The sequence below is a fragment of the Mustela erminea genome, chromosome 18, assembly GCF_009829155.1.
Source record: "Mustela erminea isolate mMusErm1 chromosome 18, mMusErm1.Pri, whole genome shotgun sequence".
Lineage (NCBI taxonomy): Eukaryota > Metazoa > Chordata > Mammalia > Carnivora > Mustelidae > Mustela > Mustela erminea.
In genome coordinates, this window is record NC_045631.1 from 21,469,172 (window position 1) to 21,491,617 (window position 22,446).

General features: G+C 36.3%; 1 protein-coding gene across 2 annotated transcripts in view; it reads left to right on the forward strand.

Moving 5' to 3' along the window:
• Positions 1–2,228: 2,228 nt before the first annotated feature.
• The window catches only part of SUZ12 (SUZ12 polycomb repressive complex 2 subunit), a 43,750-nt gene continuing 23,532 nt past the window's right edge, over positions 2,229–22,446 (forward strand). Inside the window, exons 1-5 of one of the 2 annotated variants that reach the window (XM_032321008.1) lie at positions 2,229–2,763; positions 5,050–5,096; positions 5,180–5,244; positions 9,479–9,547; positions 19,455–19,504. In XM_032321008.1, the coding sequence (XP_032176899.1) occupies positions 2,490–2,763; positions 5,050–5,096; positions 5,180–5,244; positions 9,479–9,547; positions 19,455–19,504 (505 nt within the window). In that variant the 5' untranslated portion in view covers positions 2,229–2,489. The remainder of the gene's footprint in view (positions 2,764–5,049; positions 5,097–5,179; positions 5,245–9,478; positions 9,548–19,454; positions 19,505–22,446) is intronic. The other variant, XM_032321009.1, reaches the window with a different exon arrangement.

Here is a 22,446-nt window from a genome sequence, read left to right on the forward strand (position 1 = left end):
TTTAAAAAACAAACGTCACCCCACACTTAAGAAATAACAACACAAAATAAATTAGCTGTCCACAGAAACAACCAACTGGGTGATGACCTCTGGAGCAAAAAGGTAACTCATCAATTAACTCTACCTTGTCCCAGGTAATATGGTATTTTCAGTGTTCTACATACACTCAGGACAAAGAATACAAAAAGGGAGAACTGGTTACTATGCCTCTTCCACAGCATGGTTGGCTTGGATCCTCATGACCAGTACTGGTTAACTACTGTCTGTTAAAACCAGGCCCATGCCAAGGCCAAGAACACTAACATGGAGTTCTCATGGGAAAGACGCTTTAAAACATCCTGACTTCCTTAGCTCTACTTCTCTGTTCTTCAAAGACGGATGATAACCTGTGACTTCCTTTTTTTTTGGATTGTACTGTCCCCCACACTCCCTGGCAAAGAGAAAACCCTATATAAATGAGGAATCATTTGCTGATTATATTTACTGTTAATATAATAGCCTTCTGGTCTATAACTTGGTATTTTGTGACTTATCTAATGCGATTCAAAACACTTTTTTTTTTTTTTGGAAGTAGAGAGTAGCAGAGAGTACAGAATAGTAGAACAAATAAGAGCATTCTGAACTTTTTATCTGACTGAAAATATAGGCTATACTTAAAAATCAGCAACAGGTATACCTTATTTCAGATGTGTTCCTAAAATGCCAAATTTTATATTAAACGCATCATGTGTAGAGTTCACTTTCTTAAGTAGCTAATGCTTTGATTAAAACCAGTACTTCAGGAGCGCCTGGGTGGCTCAGTGGGTTAAAGCCTCTGCCCTTGGATCAGGATTCTGGGATGGAGCCCCAAGCTCCTTTCCCGCGTTAGGAGCCTGCTTCGCGGCACCCCCCCCCCCCCCCGCCCACTTGTGATCTCTGTCTGTCAAATAAATAGAATTTTAAAACAAAACAAAACAAAATAAAAGCGGTACTTCAGATGTCTGAATAACTGTTCCAAAGACACTAGTTTTGGAAACAGCTTGAATAACCATTCCAAAGACACTTGTTTTGTAAACAGTGTTTGCAGTTAACTTCTATAAAGGTCCCAAAGTAGACATTTGAAAAATGTTATTGGAAGTTATGAAACGGTTCTGTGTTTGCAGGCTGGGACTTTGGAAGATAATGTTTCCTTTTAATGGAATATAAGATCACAGTATTTGAATTGGCTAGAACATCTCAGAGATCACCTTGTCCAACCTGAAATTCAAATCTTTTGAGTATTAGCTCAACTCCAAACCTGTCTGTAGGAGGAGACTAAATTGGGCCTCTGCATCTGTCTTTTTAAGCAGGACGGGCAAAACAACGGATTCCCTCTCAAGTTTTTCAGCGCAAGATGAATAGGTTCTCGAGGTTATACGTACTTTTAAGAAATCAGTTTACCCCTCCGACCACTCCTATGGTGCCCGGCGGGCTGAAGCGGGGTGGAAGGGGGGGAGTTGGGGGGGGCGGGGAGGGGGGAGTTCAAGTATCTAAGTCTTGCTTCCAGCAGTCGGTAAGCCACGACTTTCTCAGTAACGATCCTGAAGCTTCAAATCACCTACCAAAAATAGTTTTCCTCATTTTATAGGTGATTGTTACACATAAACCGCTCTCTTTGGTGGAGCCCGGTCGCGTCCGACAGCTGCAGCCGCAGCCCCCGGGCTGCCCTCCATCCGCTCAAGGGCTTTGCGGGGTGGGATTCGGCCAGGGGTGGCTTGGGGCACGTGGTGGCTAGAGGATCGGGGACGCGATCCTCGTCCCGGGAGCCCCTTTACCAAAAAACGACCCACCCATCTCCCAGTCAGGCCCCTTCCCGCGAAGTTAGAGACTCGATGACCCGTAATGGATCTCCGTTCATTTCACAGGCCCCGCGCCCCCAGTTCCTCAGAGGCCCGCCTCTCTTCAGGGGTCTTCTACCCCCCTGGGGGCGGTGACTGACGACACTCAGAAGGCGAGAAACGGCTCCCTAAGCCGCTCGCCGGGTCCCTCTCTCCCCACAATGCACCGGGGCCAGCAGGAAGGCCGCTCCGACCCCTAATTTTCCCGCGAATTCAGTTCAAAGAGGCGGCCGGGCCCGCGATCGGCAGCGCGCACGGGCCAACCAAGCCGCGCCTCCGCGAGAAGCGCCTCCGCGTGACTGACGGGAGAATCCGCGGGCCAACGGGCTGGGCGGCCGGGCGGCGCGCGCTCCCGCCGGCCAATCAGGACGCCGGGCGGGGGAAGTGGGCGGAGCGAGGCCAGGCTAGGGTGAGCGGCCTCCCGAGCGAAGCGGGGCTCTCAGGAGGAGACACTTTTTTTTTCCTCCCTCCTTCCCTCCTCTCCTCCTCCCTTCCCTTCCCCTCTCCTCCCCTCTCTCCTCCTTCCCCCCTCGGTCCGCCGGAGCCTGCTGGGGCGAGCGGTTGGTATTGCAGGCGCTTACTCTCCGGGGCCGCCCGGCGGGTAGCTGGCGGGGGGAGGAGGCAGGAACCGCGATGGCGCCTCAGAAGCACGGCGGTGGGGGAGGGGGCGGCTCGGGGCCCAGCGCGGGGTCCGGGGGAGGCGGCTTCGGGGGTTCGGCGGCGGTGGCGGCGGCGACGGCGTCGGGCGGCAAATCCGGCGGCGGGGGCTGTGGAGGAGGCGGCAGTTACTCGGCCTCGTCCTCCTCCTCCGCGGCGGCAGCGGCGGGGGCCGCGGTGTTACCGGTGAAGAAGCCGAAAATGGAGCACGTCCAGGCTGACCACGAGCTTTTCCTCCAGGCCTTTGAGAGTGAGTGTGTTTGCGGCTTTGAGGGCAGGAATACCCCCTCTTCCCGCATTAGGGGGCCGGGACACTCGTGCTGGGCCCCCCTTCCTCGCCGGGACTCGACTTGATTTGGGAGTGGAGGGAGAAATTGAGGGGGCTGTTCCCACTTGAGGGATTACGGGCAAGGGGGTCCGAAGTCCAGGTAGGGCCTTAGGGGGAGGTGGACCTGGGGGTGCAGGTGAGGTTCTTGACTCCCCGAAGATTGACCCGAGAGCTTGGGCAGTGGGGCCCCACGTTTAAAAGATGAGGCTTTTAGATGGGGAGGTTACAGTTGGACTGAGGATGCAGTCAGATCCCGAGACTAGTTCTTGCTTTCTTTCCTGTCTTTTCTTACTCTGGAAGTACAGGGGTTTCGGTTGTACGTTTTGAGGAGTCAAATAAAGCTTGTTAAGAGAGGAGTGCAGGAAAACCGACCCAATTGTCATTTGCCTGAAATGCTTTCGCACTAACTTGGTGCTGCACGTTAACATGGCACCTTTGGATGCTTGAAATCTTTCAATTCTATCCACCCATTCCATGGGTACGTAAACGGAGTCGGGTAGCGCTTAGAGTGTCTACTCTTGAGACTGCCACGGAATTTTGCCCGTTGTTACTTGTCTTAATTCCAGAACATTTATTGTGTCAGTTTTGGCTTTTAAGGTCTTGTTTCAGGGGCAGGCAGAACTATGACTTGATTTGAAAGGAAGGCAAGGTGTCTGGAAACAAACAATAGAATTTATTAAAAACATCATGACTGTAAATAATCTCAGTTGTCCTTTAATGAGTATTAAATCGTGATTGTTTTCCTTCTTGCTTTTGTGTACATTTTGTAATTTGGATGATCGCTAATAGCTAAATAACAAGAAACTTGAAAAAACTCGGCTTTACCGCCTAATGTCGTTATTTACAATTTTACCGTGGCATATGTTAAAGGCTTGGTATCAGCTGTGCTTGAAAAGAGGTATTACGTTGTTTAATACCCTTCTTTCATTCTCTCTTATTAGTGCTTCTTGAAATTCTAATTGCGAATTTAATACAAGGAATTTCAGTTTTTATTGAAACGAATATTGAACCTGCTTGAGAGATTCACAGTCTTACTTTTGCTTAATCTACTTTGAAAAATCTGGAGTGCTTTAAATTGGAAAAATGGAGAACTGAAGGGCAGTGATGACAATAAACGTACATGTTTGTACCCCTTCTAAATTATCTTCTCTCTTTTTTATGTATTTGACACTAAAACTAAACTAACTGAAGATTAAGTGGAAATTTAAACATTTCTTTCTAAATGTGATGCAGAGACAAAGCTGCCAAGAAAGTTTAAGCTATTTTTGCTTTCTGATGAGTCTACCTTGGAGGAGTAAACTGTCATTAAGTGCTAGATTTTATCACAAAACAACTTGATTCTTCTCTAATATTGATCTTAATTTCTGGGAAGTTAAAATGCTTTGATACATATACTGATATAGTAAGTTATCTTTAGTTCCTTTTGTTACTTCTTTATTTAAAGAAATGTGATACTACTAAATTAAAGGAACTGGTATTGTTGTATATAAAATATATATATATTTTTATTTCTGAAGGCAAATGAATTTTAACCAAAGAGCTTTTAAAAGCCTAGGGATTTGTTGATTAAAAATATATGTTAAGCTAGTATTTACATATTGGGATCATATTTATATTGAACAAAATAGATAAAAACTTCAATTATAATTAAATATTCATTGGAAATTTTAGGTATAGTCTGTGTCTCATTTCTTTCAGTATTGGCTGACTTTCATTATACCTTCATTAGGACATCTGCGAAACTGTTTGATTCTGTTTCAGCTTACTACTAATTTTTTAAAAGACCAGTTAAAAAGTGAAAATTTATTGTTATTTAGCATCAATAAATTCTTCTGCTGAATCCAGCTACCTCATTTCAGCTCATTTTTGGGAGGAGATGGGTTATAGTTTCAATTAGCTTAATTAAATCAGTATAATTAGTCTTCAGTTCTGCATACAGACTAGTTTAAAAGGTAGCTTCCTTAGAAATGGCAAGGCTTAAGCACGAGATAGTAGAGAACCTTAAATTTAAAATAAATGTAATTGAGTTTTGTGAATATATGCCATAGACTGAATGTCTTTTGATGTTACTATGCATGCTAATTTTCTTGATGTCACTATTTAGTACATGATTTTCATACAGGTGATTGGTTTATATTGGTTATAATACTGGCTGGACTGGTTATTTTCTTGAGAACTTAAGTAATCCTTTTGTTTCCTGTTACCTAGAACCAACGCAGATCTATAGATTTCTTCGAACTCGAAATCTTATAGCTGTAAGTAGTCAATAAAATTAATGAATATTTTTTCTTAGAATTTTTCCTATTTAATTTTAATATTTTAAAACCTTTTTTTGTAGCCAATATTTTTGCACAGGACTCTTACTTACATGTCTCATCGAAACTCCAGAACAAACATCAAAAGGTACATTTTTATGAATCTTATTTTGAGTTGATCAGACAATGTTAAAGTTTTATTTTAAGGTACTGTTTTATAATTAAAGATTAAATACGAAAAAGTGGCTGGTTGAATTGGTTGCCAAGCGATTTTTAATAGTATCATTTTTTAAAATCTAGTTTATTACCAATTTTTTTTCTAGTAGAAATGATACAGTAGTGGAGTGAATGAAGTAATTTTACTGAATAATATTTTTATATTGTTCTGTGAGTATTTTCAAGTTTGAAAAAGCTGAGGATTTAAATATTAAAGGGCTCAGGGAAACTATCCTCAATACATAAGTTTAAGTTAATTTTTAAATATTTCTTATATGTTCTAACAACGAAGAATTTGCTTCCATAATGATAGATTCAGAAAGTCTCATTTTATGTCTTTGGTGGTGGTTTTTCTAGAAGAGGAAATATTTCTCCATAGACTCCACAGACTGAATGTTCTTAAAAAACAAGAAGTCTTAATTATCTAGTTTTCAGGTGGACTCTGGGGGTGTCGATTAGAGCTTATTTTTGTTTAAAACATGCAATATTTAACCATATGTAATTATGGAATGCTAGTTTCTTATCCTACATGCAAGGTGACTGAGTATATCAAATAAACAATTTTAAGTTTAAAGGAAAGAGCTTGTATTAAGCATTTGGTATTGTTAATCTTGACTCACTAAAACCATTAAGCTATCCCAATAGACTCTGAAACCAAACTCCTTTGGAGCCTCCTACTGATTATTAAGTAAGCATCATGTTTCTTTGGCAAGACTTGGTTTAGCTTTGTATATATATGTAGGTGTACTTTGAAGGATTGAAATGTTAAAACTATTTGTCTTTTGGTAATCTTTCTGAACAGAGAGTGTATGTAAGCGATTGTGTGTTTGTGTGTGTTACATTTAATAGGTGAAGCTTGCCAAGAGCCTAAATAACTAGGAGAAGAAGGTGATGGATTAGGCGACAGAATTAAATTTGTCAGCTCTTTGCCTGTCTGTGTCATTATTTGATCTATGCCGAGGTTCAACAGACTTTCTGTGAAGGAACAGATAGTAAATATTTTAGGCTTTGAGGTCCAGGAGGCAGAATTAAGATTATTAGTTAGAATGTAAGTAGATATTTACACAAAAAGAAAAAAAAATGTTCAGTTTTTTTTATTGATAAAATTTAAAATCTAATAATTGAGTACAATGTTTTGTAAAATATGCCTGCTAGTGAGAAGTGTGAGACTCTTTCCTTTTTGTGCAGTGGGAAGAGATGGCATTTACCTTTATTGGGGTTTAGTTACTGTTCAAATCAATTGCACATATTTATCCATAAAAGTCATTCTTAGCTTGTGGTTTGGGTACAGGCAGTAGGCAGGATTTGGCCTGTGGTTCATGGTGTGCTGATTTCTGATTTATTCTATAAAACTAGGAGATTTTGATTAAGTAGCACTTAACTTTTTTCCTCTAGTATTTTTAATATGGAAGATTGGTTATCATTTAGGATGTGGCCTGATTTTTATTTAAAAGTGATTAGGTTTGGGGGTGCCTGGCTGGCTGTCAGTAGAGCATGAGACTCTTGATCTTGGGGTTGTAAGTTTGAGCCCCCTGTGGGTGTAGAGGTTACTTAAACATTTTTTTTTAAGTGATTACGTTTTTTCAAAACAATGAGTTAATCCATAAATTTAAAAATACGTTTAAAATCTAAGTTCATTATTGTCATGTTTGTTTATCAGACTATTTGACTGTCTCCTTGTGGGATACATTTCTGTTGTCTGCTAATAAGTAGAGACAGGTTTAAAAGCTTGGTAGAAGAAATTACTTTTCTTAATTTATTGCTTTTTAGGCAAAAAATTGTCTTTCGGGGGAGCTTTGCAGCTGTTTACTAGGCAATAAACATAGAAATCCCATAGTTTTTATTCCATGCAAAAATGCATTAGGAATCACTTAATGCTTTTGTCATATGCCTGGCTTATAAAAGACAGTGAAATTAATTTTTAACAAATTGTACAACTTATAAATCCTCAGATGAGTGCAGTTCTTTTCAAAGTAGCTGGTGGCTTTGGAAGGTGGTGAATTTAGCCTAATGGTGTGGGCTTTGTTAAACATGTTTTTGGGACTCCTTTTATAAAATCGCTTTTAATAACTATCCTTTGCTCAAAATGTTTTGGGACTCCTTTTTTACTCTTATAACAGTATAATATTCATTGTTGGAATAAATATGTCACTCCCTTTGAGGTCATGCAGTTCGTTGTGATATTAATTCTAGTATGTTTGTTAAACTCATCTTGTACTTTAGTTTCACTTCATAGAAGTATTCACATTCTATAGAGTAACACAACACTCATATAGTGGAAATATTTGTGAGGAGAAGGGCATTTTTTATTGAATCTATTTGACTAGAGTTCATGTAATTTGTTTGTGAATCCTCCTAAGAAAATTTCCTGGAGTTTCTTGAATTTCTTGAATTTTAAAAATATTCTCCTTTTTGATGATCTTTTGATAACGGTTTCCCTTGTTAAATCTGAGCTGCTGTAGCAGTATCTTTTTAAAGAACAGACATACTTGGTGCTGGGAGTGAGACTGCTTTTGTATAGTTGCTTATGTGATTTGTTTTTTGTTTTTGTTTTTTTCCTAAAGAAGGCTGGGTTACCTATATTATCTTAACCTATTTCACATGTTTGTTAACACTCAGCTTTCCTATGCACACCTCCATAATGTTGGAAGAGAAGAACCTTGTGACTTACAGTCTTAACTTTTCTTTCTTACAGACAGGATTTCTTCTTAATCATTGCATAAAGAAAAACTTATTATTCTTAAAAGTTTCCAGTAACTTTACAACCTTCCTCATTAGTACATTTCAGTATTTATACTGGATAGTTCTTTGTAACTAGCCTAAAATAATCCTACATTTTTCTTCTTTCTTCTCTCTTATCTGTGGAGATTGAAAATGTATTGCCATCCTTCTAAAGTACTTCCTTTATGCTCTATTGGATGAAACATTAATATTGAAGTTTTCAGTAACTCTAAAGGTAAAGAGAGAAGCTTTTTTTTTTTTTCCTAAACAATCTTTTGTTAACGGAGGCTATTTTTCACCTGAACTGTAGATTGCATCAATTCTGCTCTTATTAGTATTTTACTGTAATATAATTACATTAACATTTCTATACTGATAATTTTTTATTATAGTCGTTGAGTATAGTAGCTGTTAGGAGGAAATGAGCCTGATAGTAATTTCTAGTGTCTGAATTCAAGGTTTACAAAGTAATTTATGTGGAGTACATTAAGTTTTTCATGTCTTAAGTTTGAAAAAAATGTATGAGTTGAGAAGAAATATTCATTTCCAGTTAACATATGTGGGTCTAGATTTTTAGCTTCTGTCTGTAGAACTAATATAATAGACCACCTTAAGAACCAAGATAAGGCTTGTTTTAGAGTCCATTCTTAAATTGCTTGGGAGTATATGGGAGTTATTCTTAATTTAAGTTTCTGTTGTGTGGAAAAAGTACCTTTTTCTCTTAAAGTCCTGGAGTTAAAAGCTAATAATTTTATTATGATTTGATGGGCATGTCCCCTAAACTTCATAATTTTTCCATGATGGTTGATAGCCATCTCTTTATTATGACATATCATTTAACTTTAGCCATTGCTAATAACCTTTGAGGATGTTTTGTTTATTTTAGATTTTTTTAATAAAATATTTATTTTTATGTAGTTGTGTTACCACATATTTGTCAGGTTACTTAATAGAAATAGATGGATGTTTCAGAATATGTGATTTGCATTTGTTTGGTTCAGTCCAACAGATGCTTGATACCTTTCAAATGTAAGGTACAATGATGTGGCTTTCCTTGAAGAAAAGCAGTCTCTGCCCTTTAGGAGCTTATAGTCTAGGAGAAGAAATAAAATATTTATGCAAGTTCACATTTATGAGACTCTATGTCAAAATAAATATAAGCCAGTTGTCATAGGTAAGGGGAAATCACTCTGGTTTGGGACTAATTACAAAAGGTTTCATGGAAAAGATAGCTTTTGAGATGGGACTTGAAGGGTTGTCTGCTGTATTATAACATACACTGTTTCAATGTAGTATTCATTGTTATGGCTAACTATCCACAATTTATCTTATTAAAAATAATCAAAATCAGATTTCCACCTTGCCTATTACAGTGACAATAAAGTATAATCTTTTTTTTTTTCCCCAGTCGAGAAGTGATTATTTTGTTTATCTGTTTCTTTCAGGAAAACATTTAAAGTTGATGATATGTTATCAAAAGTAGAGAAAATGAAAGGAGAGCAAGAATCTCATAGGTAAGATAACCTATCAGTTTACATTAAGTGACACACTTGAGGAAAGAGAAAAAAATTTTAGTGATCATTTCTCTAGTGATCACCCCAGTATTGTAAGGAGTTAGAAGGAACCTTAAAGGTCAGTTGGTCCAAACTCCTATGTAAAAGCAATTACTGATTCTATAGCATCTGTGGCAGAGAACCCTTAAGCCTCATCTTGAATACCTCCAGTCTGGCGACTCACTGTTATTCTAAGGCAGTTGTGTTCACTGTTATTTATTTACGAGTTTCTTGCATGTTGACTCAAAGTTTCTGTAGCTTTTGCAGTTGGTATTAACCATACTACCTCACATAAGGAGGGATGGAGACTCATATTTATGGTATACTTACTATATATTAAATGGTATGCCAGGTTCTTCACAATATCACATTTCTTCTAAATAATTGTTTTCAAATCTGAAAGAGGCTGTCTTTTCATCTTGTCCTTCCTTATATTTAGGCCTTTCAAAGTATTCCTAACTTTATACTTGAAATATGTTTTTCACATAAGAGTTTCAGAAACTTGACCCTTTGGACAGAATCTATTTATTGTATGTTTTCAAATGTAATACCTAGAACTGATCTCTAAAAGTTCTGACTATATTGTCTAAGCTAGACAGCGTGTTTCCATTTTTTCTTTGATATGTAAACTAAAGAAAGTTGAGTATCATTCTAAAGAGACAGAGAAACTTGGGTGGTAGTTGTTTATTCATTGACTACTTTTAGGGAGAATACAAAAACTAAAAATGTTAGATTTTTTAAAAAATGAAGCTGGTTTTAAAAAAAGATTTTTTTTAATTGCCACAACAGATTGTTATCTCTCAAAATTTTAAATCATAACTTATCGATTAAGATAGGATGTACACTGACTTAATGATATTTTATTTATTTATAATTTTTCATTTTAGTAACTGGTATGTCATTTTTGCAGTTGCTTATATTTTAAGTTTGTCTTTTGAATTAGGTCATTTTGTTACTTGAATTGTAAAATCACATTTTTAATTATATATCTTGTAGGATTGAACTGTAATTTATATTTCCATATCTAGGCAATCTTGACTTGTAAATAAACTGTGATAGTCCGTCCTAGAAGCTGAGATCCCAAATCTTTACCCGATCTGTCTGTTCTTGCCCAACGAGTACCTTAATACATAGAACTAAGAATGTTCTCTGTATGTGTACTTTCTGTTGCTTCAATTTCTATTCCAGATCCTTGTCTGGTTACCTACCCTAGACAGAGTTCTTGGGATCCTCAGGGCCTTTTTTATGTAAAGTATAAGCTGTAGTCAGAGCCTCATCTTTGAGGTTTTCTGGTTCTTTTCTCCCGAACATTTTAATAATTTGCCCTCCAGGTCTTTCAGAGTTTGTGTGGGAAGGAGGAATGAACCAAGAAGAAAACTTGACCCTTTTCTTTATCTTTCCCATTAAGGCTCTATCTTTATCACTGCTAAACCTACTGGTATCTGATTGTAACATTGGCTTTGATAAATACTACAGAGCTTCCCTTAGAATATGTGTTGTGAGGGAGATAGGTAATACTAGTCAGTTCTCTTTGAATAATCACTCACCCATTAATTTTTTTCCTTTTGACCCAGTCATTTCAATAGCTAGGCCAGTACTCTTAACAACTGAGCCACCCAGGCGTCCCAGGCCAGTACTCTTAACAGAGTTGTTTTTAACTCACAGAAGCATCAGAGGGTTGCAAGAATTCCTTCCTGTAATTTTGAAAAACAACTTTTTCAGTCTTTAGGATCCACATGAGACTAGTGAATTGGCCATTTCAACCCCCCAAGATTGATTGATCCATCTCTCTCGCTTCTCTTTCTCTCTCTCTCTGCTTGCCTCTCTGCCTACTTGTAATCTCTCTTTATCAAATAAATAAATAAAATTAAAAAAAATTTTTTTTTTCAAAATAAAATATCAGACCTAGGGTTGACTGGATGGCTCAGTTGTTTGAGTGTGCCTTCAGCTCAGGTCATATCATGATCCCAGGGTCCTGGGATTGAGCCCTGCATCAGGCTCCCTTCTCCCCCTCCCTCTCCGCTGCTCCCCCTGCTTGTGTGGACACATGCTCGCTCTCTGTCAAATAAATGAATAAATCTTTTAAATAAATAAATAAATAACAGACCTAACTATGTTGGAGCTTAATGGCCAGCAAGGCACTTTAGGCCCCAGAGGTGTTGAGTTACTGTGTGCTAAGTGCTTCAGCATCACTCCATCTCCTAGGATCTTTATGAATGTTGTAGTGTCACTCCCAGAGACAGTAAAATAAATTGGGGTATTGCTTTGTTTTATGTTTACCCCCAAGGCTTGGTATTATTAAATCACTTAAACGTATTTCTCATCTCAAATTAGGCATAATCCTGTTGTTCCATTAAACTTATCACATAGCACTGTTAGAAGTTCCCTAGACACCAGTATGTCATGCCTGCACTGTAAAACTTTGTAAAATCTGTGGTCAGATTCTTTTACAAGAAAACAAAATTAATCTTTGTTTTTCCCTGACATAAATTAGTAGAAGTTAAGTCGTATACCAAAACTTAATCTGTCTTCCATTTATATTTTTTATTCTGTACCATCTCCGACAGATCTTACTCAGTTTAGTTGAATCCTGGATTTGTTCAGCCGTGGTAGCCTGGGAGTATTCCATTGGTTCTCATGTTCTTTCAGCACTTGGAAAATTGTAATGTCTCTACTCCCAAATTCCATGTATTTCATTCTCCAAAGTTCAGTGGAATATCAAGATACAAATACTATAGTACTATAGCCACAAAGTAGAACAATCAACTACCTGACTTATGTATGTCATTTGTAGTAACTTATAAACCAGGCCAAATTCCCAGCATTATCTGTGCAAAATGAAGTTGGTGTTCAAGGATCTTTTATTGACATACATTCTAGATCGACTATTGTCTTTACTAGTCACAGATATTGGCAGAACATATTAGGGGAAGCAACTGATGGGGGGAAAAATGGACACTTCATGGTTTTGACTTCTTGAAGATGTCAGTCAACATATGGCAGTAGGCCATAATTGACATTGTAGCCCTACCTCAATAATAAACCCTATTGTTCTTGAAGATTGTTTCTTTTCTTGGGATGCCTGGGAGGCTCAGTCAGTTAAGCGTTTGCCTTCAGCTCAGGTCATGATCCTAGGGGTCTGGGATTGAGCCCCGCATTGGGCTCCCTGCTCAGCAGTGCCCCCCCTCCCCTCCGCTTGTGTTTGCTCACTTTCTCTCTTTCTCTCTGACAAATAAATAAAATCTTTTTATTTATTTATTTATTTGACAGAGACACAGCGAGAGGAAACACAAGCAGGGGAAGTGGGAGAGGGCGAAGCAGGCTTCCTGCCTGATATGGGGATCCATCCCAGGACCCTGGGATCATGACCTGAGTGAGCCGAAGGCAGATGCTTAGTGACTGAGCCACCCAGGCACCCCAAATAAATAAAATCTTTTAAAAAAATTTCTTCTTTTCTTGAAGAATGGCTTCTGAAAATTCCATACTAATTAGAAGATTTTTTCATAGTGGTTGTGTCTTCAGTCTCAAGTTTTTCCTGCTGTTTATCCTTGGTTTTTTGGTGTGATAGGGTATATTTAAAATATCTTTATTTTCTTTTTATTTAGAATGTCTGCATAATTCCTTGTATTCTGTCCTCTTCAATTCTTATTTGGGTTTTGAATTTATTTTGGGTTTTGACCAAGTACTTTGGCTTACTGGAATAAAGTTCTGGTCTTTCTTTAGTTTTCTATCCTAGCAGGATCCCAGGAGTCTTTTGTGCTATTAGTACTACCAGTTTTGGAATTCTGTAGTCCTGACTCCTTTGACTTCTTAAGTGCATGTCCATTGGCTGAAAGATAGCATGAAGGGGTTTCCAAATTGGAGTAGTGTGCAAAGGTATTTGAGTTAAATAAAAAGCAAAATGTCTCCTCTCTTTTCCACTTAAATATCATCCATTCCTGGTCCTCTTTTAGCAGCTGGAGAAATCCCCTCAAAAGATACCAGAACTAGAACTTTTGCTAGGGACATTTTCAAGTTTTAGTAGGTTGATAACATAAATTGCCTCATCACTTCTTATTTGTTGTTAACACCTAAGCTTTTGAATTAGTAATCTTTCTTTTGTAAGCATCTTTTGTATAAAGAAGTCCAGATCTATTTTTTTTTTCTGAGATCCAGTTTTCTTAGTGTACCAGGTTCAGAACTTTATACTAGTCTTAGGGCATATAATGGTGAACAAAACAGATGAAGACCTTGCCTTTATGGAGGAAAAAGATAAAATCGTATAATATATAATTGTAAAATAATGGCTAGGAAAGAAAAAATAGGGAAACTGAATGTGTGAAGCAGGTGATCCAGCTCTTGTTTGGGATCTTGGATTTGGTAATAATGATTGGTGGTCAGGGAGGGTCTCCTTAAAAAAATGAGTTGAGATATGAAAGATGGATGTAGGAGTAAAATGGGGACTGACAGGGTGAACAGATAGGTGATTCTGAATAAAGGGAATAGTATAGGTATGTCATTTGAGGCCAGAGCAGCTGACTAGAAAGAATAAGGAGAGTGACTAAGGCTAGAGCAGATGACCATGGCTAGATAATGTAGAGCCTTGGACGCTATTTAAGCATGTTGGTCTTTATCCCAAGAAAGCCATAAAAATATTTTATTGTCATTTTTTTAAGATTTTATTTATTCATTTGATAGAGATCACAAGTAGGCAGAGCAGCAGGCAGGGAAGGGAAGCAAACTCCCCACCAAGCAGAGAGCCCGATGTGGGCCTCAATTCCAGGACCCCAAGATCATGACCTGAGCTGTAGGCAGAAGCTTAACCCACTGAGCCACCCAGGTGCCCCATAAAAATCTTTTTAATAGTTATATTGAATTACTGGTGTTTCCTTTTGTAGATTTTGTAGATTTTTGTAGATTTAACTGCATTTTTAAAACTTAAGTCTGCTTCTTAACTCAGTTTTTTGTCTTTTCCACCATTAATGAGATCTGATGTGTTTCTTCCCTTTCTCTCTTTTTTTAACAATCTTGTATTGGCTACAAGTTTTGAAGTTATTTTTAAATCGGCATCTTTTCATGTTGGGTTTTAGTTGTTCCTATTTCAGAACTTCAGTTGTTCCTATTTCAGATTATTTTTGTGTACTTATTCTTGAAGGTGTCTTATCAGTCGCTACTGAACATACCCGATTCTTAAGTGTTTAAGAACAAATTATTAAGATGTCTCTCCGTGTATAATCTTTGAGTTTACAAAAATTCCTTTATATTTTGTCTGTTATACTTCTAAAAGGGGATTTACTTATTTGTGAAGGACTCCATCCACTCATTCAGCTTTATCTTCTCATTACAAAGTGTTCCTATCCTTGTGTCCCAACCTTAGAAGAAACCCTGGATTCCCAGAATATCGGGCTTGATGTAGTCACCAATTTCTCAGTTTTACAATTCATAGCATGAAATGTATAAGAAAAGTTGGGTGACTAACTTCTAACAGTGTTGATGCCAAATATCTTATCATCCTGTTATGAGGTAATACAGCCATAACTCTAGAAATGAAGCCTTACACATGCCATTGTTAGATTAATGTGTACAAAGTAGAGGCACTAATCTTGGTCTCTTTCCAGCATAAAACCTTGGTCCTTTGGTGAGATCTGCCTGTTCTTAAAATTTGAGTTTCGTTCGTGAGTGAATGTCATCTCAGAATGTTAGTCCCTTATGAATTTAAATTTACTTCATTCTTTAGACAGTTTTAGAATTGTTAGATGTTTATGCTTGAAATCTTACCTCAAAATTTCAATTCCTCATCTAGTTTCCTATTGCCCCATTGGTTGCTTCCTCAGAAGATACAGATAGGGCATGTATCACAAAGATGAACCAAATCCTTATCCTGGTATCTAATCCTGATTAAGTTAGATCACAGCCTGAAACCAAATAGGCCTGACTAGTCCACATGTTTCTTTGCCTTCCATTCTGATTTAGCTTAGCAATTAAGATACGGACAGAGCCACAAGAGAGGGAAGAGGGTAAATCAGGAAGGGAAAGAAAATTGCCCTTTTTTCTTGAATGAAACCATCTATGGAAAAGAGAAAGTAGGCCTCATTGTTTTGTTTTATTCTAGGTACATATTAGAGTGTTTACTTTTAGAAGGGGGAGTTAGAGGAGAAATTGTGCTTAGCAAATCACATTCACAAAGTTATTTTTTTAAGCTGGTTAATTGAAATTTGGAGTTCTTTTCCTAAAGAAACAATGTTAGAATGATAGCTTCCTATTGGTCAACATGTTAGGATGTGCTTCCTATCTCATTTAACTTAAAACATTATCATTTAAAACTGTACCTCAAACCACCTATGGTGAGGGACTTTTTTGTGCTTAATTTTCAATCTTTTATAGATTGATGTTTTTATAAATATACTTACTGATCACAAGCTTGGAGGATGTTATGGCAACATTAAATTTCTATAATTGTGTTAAAAGTCTTACTCTTAGTTTCTTACTTATGGATTGGTAACAAGTTTCCTTAGTTACTTCAGTTTGCAGACTACATATTGAGTAACACTAATTTAAAATATTTTGGGGGGTAGATCAGTGCAAGATGTTTCTGTCATTTCAGAGTTGGAACTTAGAACCACATTTTCTTTTCTTTTTTTATTTTTAAAGATTTTATTTATTTGTTTGTCAGAGAGAGTGAGCACAGGCAGACAGAGTGGCAGGCAGAGGGAGAAGCGGCTCCCTGCTGAGCAAGGAGCCCGATATGGGATTCGATCCCAGGACGCTGGGATCAAGGCCTGAGCCGAAGGCAGCCGCTTAACCAACTGAGCCACCAAGGCGTCCCAGAACCACATTTTCTATAAAAACAATCTAAATAACACTATAAGCACTACAGTGTAATGGGTCATGATCCCTGACCTTAAAAATCTGTTACTCTAGGAGCAATTGGCTGGCTCATTGCATAGAGTAACAGATTGCATGTGACTCTTGATCTCAGGGTCATGAGTTTGAGCCCCATGTTGGACATAGAGTTTAAGAACAAAAAAATCTTGTTCTAGGAGACATTGCTGTTCTTCTGAAAGTATGTTGAGTGCCTTTCTATAAGACACTGCTAGGTGCTAGGGAAACTGATGTAATAAAAAGATTGTCTCAAAAGGTAATATGTATGTGAAAAAAGTGACAAAAAAGTGGTATATACAAATACTTCAGATTAAGCTGTGATCATTAAGCTCTGGGATGGTTGGGGATGGGGTCATTATAGAAGAGGGAAAGGGTACTTTGATGGGTACTTTATTGTTTTATGTAAGCCTCACAGTCTTAAGAGAGGTCATTTCCTTATCTTACAGATATCAGGTCACAGCTAATAACGAGCCAGAATTTAAACTTGGATTTTTCTGTCTACCATCCTGACCTGTTTATTCCTATATAGGCTTTAGCAGAGAAAAAAAAATGGGAGCTATGTAACAGTTAGCAATTAGACAAAAGACTTGGCATTTGGAGACTCATTGGAATATTTGGGGAGAGGAATGATACACTCAGAATGGGGTTTTAAGAAAATTAATGTGGGGCGCCTGGGTGGCTCAGTGGGTTAAAGTCTCTGCCTTCGGCTCGGGTCATGATCCTGTGGTCCTGGGATCGAGCTCCGCATCGGGCTCTCTGCTCAGCCAGGAAGCCTGCTTCCTCCTCTTTCTCTGCCTGCCTCTCTGCCTACTTGTGATCTTTGTCTATCAAATAAATAAAAATAAAATCTTTAAAAAAAAAAAAGAAAAGAAAAGAAAATTAAGTGGCCCTGGTATGTACGTTTAAGTCATGCAACTAAGAATGGGATAGATTAGTTGTGACTAATGGATTATCTTCTAACATGTGGAGATTATAGAATATTCCTCTTTGTCTTCAGTTATGTTTTGGAGTTTTGCTAATTCTGGTTTGTAAGGTAACATTTATGGAACTATTTTTATAGGAGAATGCTAGTTATTTTTTAGTAAAATGGCACATAGATTTTGTAGATGGCAGATACACTTTTTAAAATCAGCTTTGGATATAAAATACACCCACCTTAAATATATAGTTAGAGTTTTGACAAATGTATACACTTACATAACCATAACCATGATCAAGATGTAGAATGTTTCCATCATCATGAAAAATTCCTTTGGGCTTCTACAGTCTGTCCCCTTAATGTACTTTTTTTGAAGTATGAATTATATACAGTTAGATTCAGTCTCTTTGGTATATAGTTCTAAATTTGGACAACTATGCATAGGTAACAACCACCACGGTCAAGATAAAGATTCCTAAAAATTTCCTCATGTACGTTTTATGGTCCACCCTCCTTTTTCCCACTCCTTACGTGTTTTCAAAATATATCTGATTCATGTCTGAAAGTAATATACATGAATTACCTGTTTTCAAGAATCCCATTGTGTACCATTTTTATTTTGTTGATACTTAAGTTACAGTTGTTACTCTTCATTTTCTCTCATATTTATGCTTTCAGAACTCTGGTTGCACCCTTCATAGTCATTTTGTCCTCTGCTGATACTCTGACATACTTTTCTTAGTACTGTTCTGGAAATGCCCTTTGAGAACTTCTACCCTATAGTTTTTTGTTTTGGTTTGGTTTGGGGTTTGGTTTTTTTGTTTTTGGGTTTTTTTTTTTTTTTGTAGGATTTTATTTATTTGTCAGAGAGAGAGAGAGAAAGAGCACAAGCAGGGGAGAGTGGGAGAAGGAGAAGCACACTCCCGCAGAGCAGGGAGCCCGATGCAGGACTCAGTCCTAGGACCCCTAGATCAAGACCTGAGCCAAAGGCAGTTGCTTAACCAACTGAGCCACCCAGGCGCCCCCACCCTGTAGATTTTTAGCATACAGTTTCATGGCTTATCTCAGTAAGAAGATAGAGGCATTTTCACATCTTCTGTTGAAGGATCACTGTCCTCTTCTCTAAGAAAGACAAATCCTGGGCATAGTTATAAAGCTAACTTCTTTATAATATGTCCTTGTTTTCAATCATTACTTGCTCCTTAAAACTCTCTGGCCTCAATGTCTTTTTATAACTCTTCGCCTCTGATTATAAGAATGACTAAAATGTCACCTTACTGCCTTTTACACTAATACATTTTTTCGGTAAGGAATCAGTATTGCTTCCATTCCCCTAACATCTGTTCTGTCTGGCCCTCTATAATCTGGTATCTATCACATGACAAAAACTGTGTTCTAGAAAGTTTTGAATGGCTTCTGATTAACTGCTCTCTTTTGCAGTTTAAAGGTACTACAGAAACCTATGAATGTTTTTGTTTATTCTGTCATATCTTAATAGTTTTTCTGTTGTTAGTTGATAACTTTCTAAAGGATCAGTATAATTTGTTTCCTTTTCTATTGCTTCCAAAAGTAAATGAGAATGATGTGTTGAAACAATAAATTACAAATCTATAGCAGATCTATAATTGTATATTTTACCCCTAATGGAAGAAGAAAGTGATGGTTCTGTTTGATTTGTTAGGAGATTGAATTTCCATAGCTTTAAAGTATTCAGATACTTTTGCACGAACTCAGCTATCCTTATCAGAATTTTCTTTTCAGGGGTGGGAGGGGAAATGTGTCCTTATTTTATAGGTAGAGTACTAAAGCACAGTAAATACTCTTGCCCCTCTTTTGGTAATCTAGTTTTTTTTTTTTGTTTTTTTCTGATGTACTCCTTTGGTGTTTTTGTGTGTTGTTTTGTGTTGGGTTGTTTTGTTTTTAGTACATAGACAATGTGTAGAGTCATGGGCTTGCACAGTTAAGAATAAGAAAATCAAACATTATAAATTAGCTGAAGTAACTTTGATTTCGGTGTACTTTTTTAAAGTTTAGTGCTATTTTTATTATAGAGCATTAAAGTGATAAACTTTTGGTTTGTTTTTTTAGCTTGTCAGCCCATCTGCAGCTTACATTTACTGGTTTCTTCCACAAAAATGGTATGTACTTAAAAGTAAATACATTGGCATTTTAACAATAAAACACTTTTGTGAATGTAAAAAAAGAAATTATTTTTTTTGCGTGTAAATTTATAAAATTATACTAGTGGAAGAAAGATTGATTCTGATAATTCCGTTTCTTTAGTTGACTTATCCAGTGGTTTCAGTTACTGCTTTATGTGGTCAATGGTGAGATGTGGAAGATGTAACTTGTACCTGTTTAAACTTGAAAAGTAGGAAGTTCTTAAATTTTGTGTGTATAGAAATGTTTTGGCAATTTGTTTAAAATCTGTATACCTGGACGAAGACTTGGATCTTGTAGGATTTTGATACAATTAGGAGTCTGTATTTTAATAAAGCACCAAGATGATTCAGAAATAGGTTGTTTGAGGAACAGATTTTTAAAACTGGCTTAAAAGCTTTGGTAGGTAGACTACATATATAAAATCCTGTTCATAGCCTGGTTTCCTTATTGCTTCCTGCTAGCCATTTAAGTTTTAAGTAGATTTTGAAATTGTTAAAATTATTCAGTGTTATGTGTAATCATTCTTAAAGGTAAATGTTTCTGTATGTGGCTTATATCTAAAATGAAATTCCAATTCTTATCTCTAAAAAGTCATACTTGTTAGGATACTAACTTTGATATTAAAAAAAAACCTATATAACATTATCTCACTCAATTTAGAGCCATCATCTTCCTAGAGAATATAGCTAGAAAATAACGGGGAAATCTTCAATTAAATTTCTTAAGTTTTACTATTTTTTATTTCCAGTATTTTTGGACTTTAAATTGTCTTAGAACCTGAACTAGGTGAAGAGTCCCCTGAGTAGAATCCTTTCTGTATGAACGTTTTTAGTTGATGGTATTGCATCGTGGTTTTTTTGCATTAATAAAACAATAGAAACAACCACTGCTACCAAAGGGATATATCAATATTTTAGATATTTTATAAAGAAAAGTATATAGTCTTAAATGTACTTCATTAAGAGAAGTAAAAGCATGCTAGGTAAAGTTTCAGTTGGTTTCAAATTGAGTAATATGCTGCTTGAGTTAATCCACCTTTATTGTGTAATGGAATGACATCTTTTTAAGAAACCCATCAAGGTGATCATCTTTGGTATTGTTTAGTAAGAAACAAAGTTTAATAATAATATGGTTACATTAGAATAGTTTGATAACTAAGTCAGGTTTTTTATGTAAGTAGTTTGAAATCTGGTCATAGCTCTATTAACTACTGTAACTATACTTCTGGCTTTGCCTTAGATCCTGATCCATTTTTATATAGAAGTAAACTGAGTAGCATTTTTATGTTTTTTCCTTAATTACTTAAAACCGTCTTATAGAGTCCTTATTTCTAATCATTCTTTATACTTGTTTTTTCTGTTGTACTTTTAAAGTACATGGACTCTAATACTTTAAAGCTTATAGTTTGAATTTTATAGGTTTGTTAGCCCTTTGTTCCCAGGGACATACATAAAATATATGTAAGTCATCCATAACTGAAATAGATGATGGATATTAATGAATATTTACTAATTAATACTGTTACTTGATTAATATTTAAGTTTAATTAATTTTACTTGAAATAGTTTAAATTCATTGGATTAAACTTTTTTCCTGTCTACATGACAAAATACATAGAGTTCAGAATTGCTCAAATTCACTTGAAGTTTTTTTTTTCTTGATGTTACTGAGGTAAATGAGAAAGTAAACTCTGTTGATACTTCTGTTTCCAGAAAATAATTTCCCATTATAACTTTGAAAATTAGTGGAAGTTGGGAAGAAGCAACTATATTGCCTCTCTTGTCTAATCAAGGTATATTTGTAGTTTTTTTTTTAAATAATATTTTTAAGAAATCAAGATAGAAAACCAACATCAAGATCCCTAAAATTTGATTATTTTTTCCTTTTGTTTTTAAATGAAGACTTTTGTTTAGCTATTACTACTTGAAGCTGCTTAGAATCAATACACAAAGATTATTAGGGTACTATTTTCATGGTGATTATGGTTTGGAGAGCATTTTTGTTACTGCATTTTAAACACTGAATTTTTTTTTTCTGCATTAAAGTTTTTTTACTTTGAAAGTTTACAACTTTCAAAGAGACTGATTGAAATGTATCTTATGTACACACCCTACGTAAGAATGTTTTTAAGTAGAAAAAAGCGTTGTGCGAAATCTCAGAAGGAAAATTATTTGTATGTTTGTAGATTCATCTGTTGTAGTTCTGTATATTATTGAAACCTAGTAATGATTGATTAAATAGTTTGAACTATTAATGCCTCTGGGATTAAAGACAAGTAAGTTATAGAGAAGTACTCGAGAACCTTAATTTGCAAAAGACTTTGTCAGTTAATTGATATAGAGAATATAAACGATTATTGATATAGAGAATATAAACGATTATTTAAAATTAAAATCCCTGAACTTTATAAACCGAGATAGATTCCCCTTTGTAGTAAATAATATCCTAAATTTAGCTATCCTGCTCAGGCTTTAGAGAAATTCTAGGGAAACAGTAAAAAACTAGCTATCTTTCTTGTGAAATGATAATATAATTGTTTGTATAACTTTTACATATGAAATCCATTATTTTAATCCCTTTGATCACAAGTCCTAGTCAAATCCAATAACTTTTTGGTTTGCTGTCGCTGTGCATTCAAAATAAAACATATATAGTACTAACTAGTTCAATTTAAGTATATCTTTAAGTAATTTTTCTATTAATAGATTGTGGGAGGAAAAAAATTTAAAATGTTTGCATGTGGTTGTCTCTTGAATATTTCATTTGTGTTTTCTGCCAAGAAGCTTTAACTGTATTTGTCAAAAATAACTTTTGACTAGCAATTTATTATATTTTCTTTTTATCGTAAATGTTAAATCTTTATATCCATATAATCAGTAAATGTTTTAGCATTAATTAAAATAATTGAACATCTTAC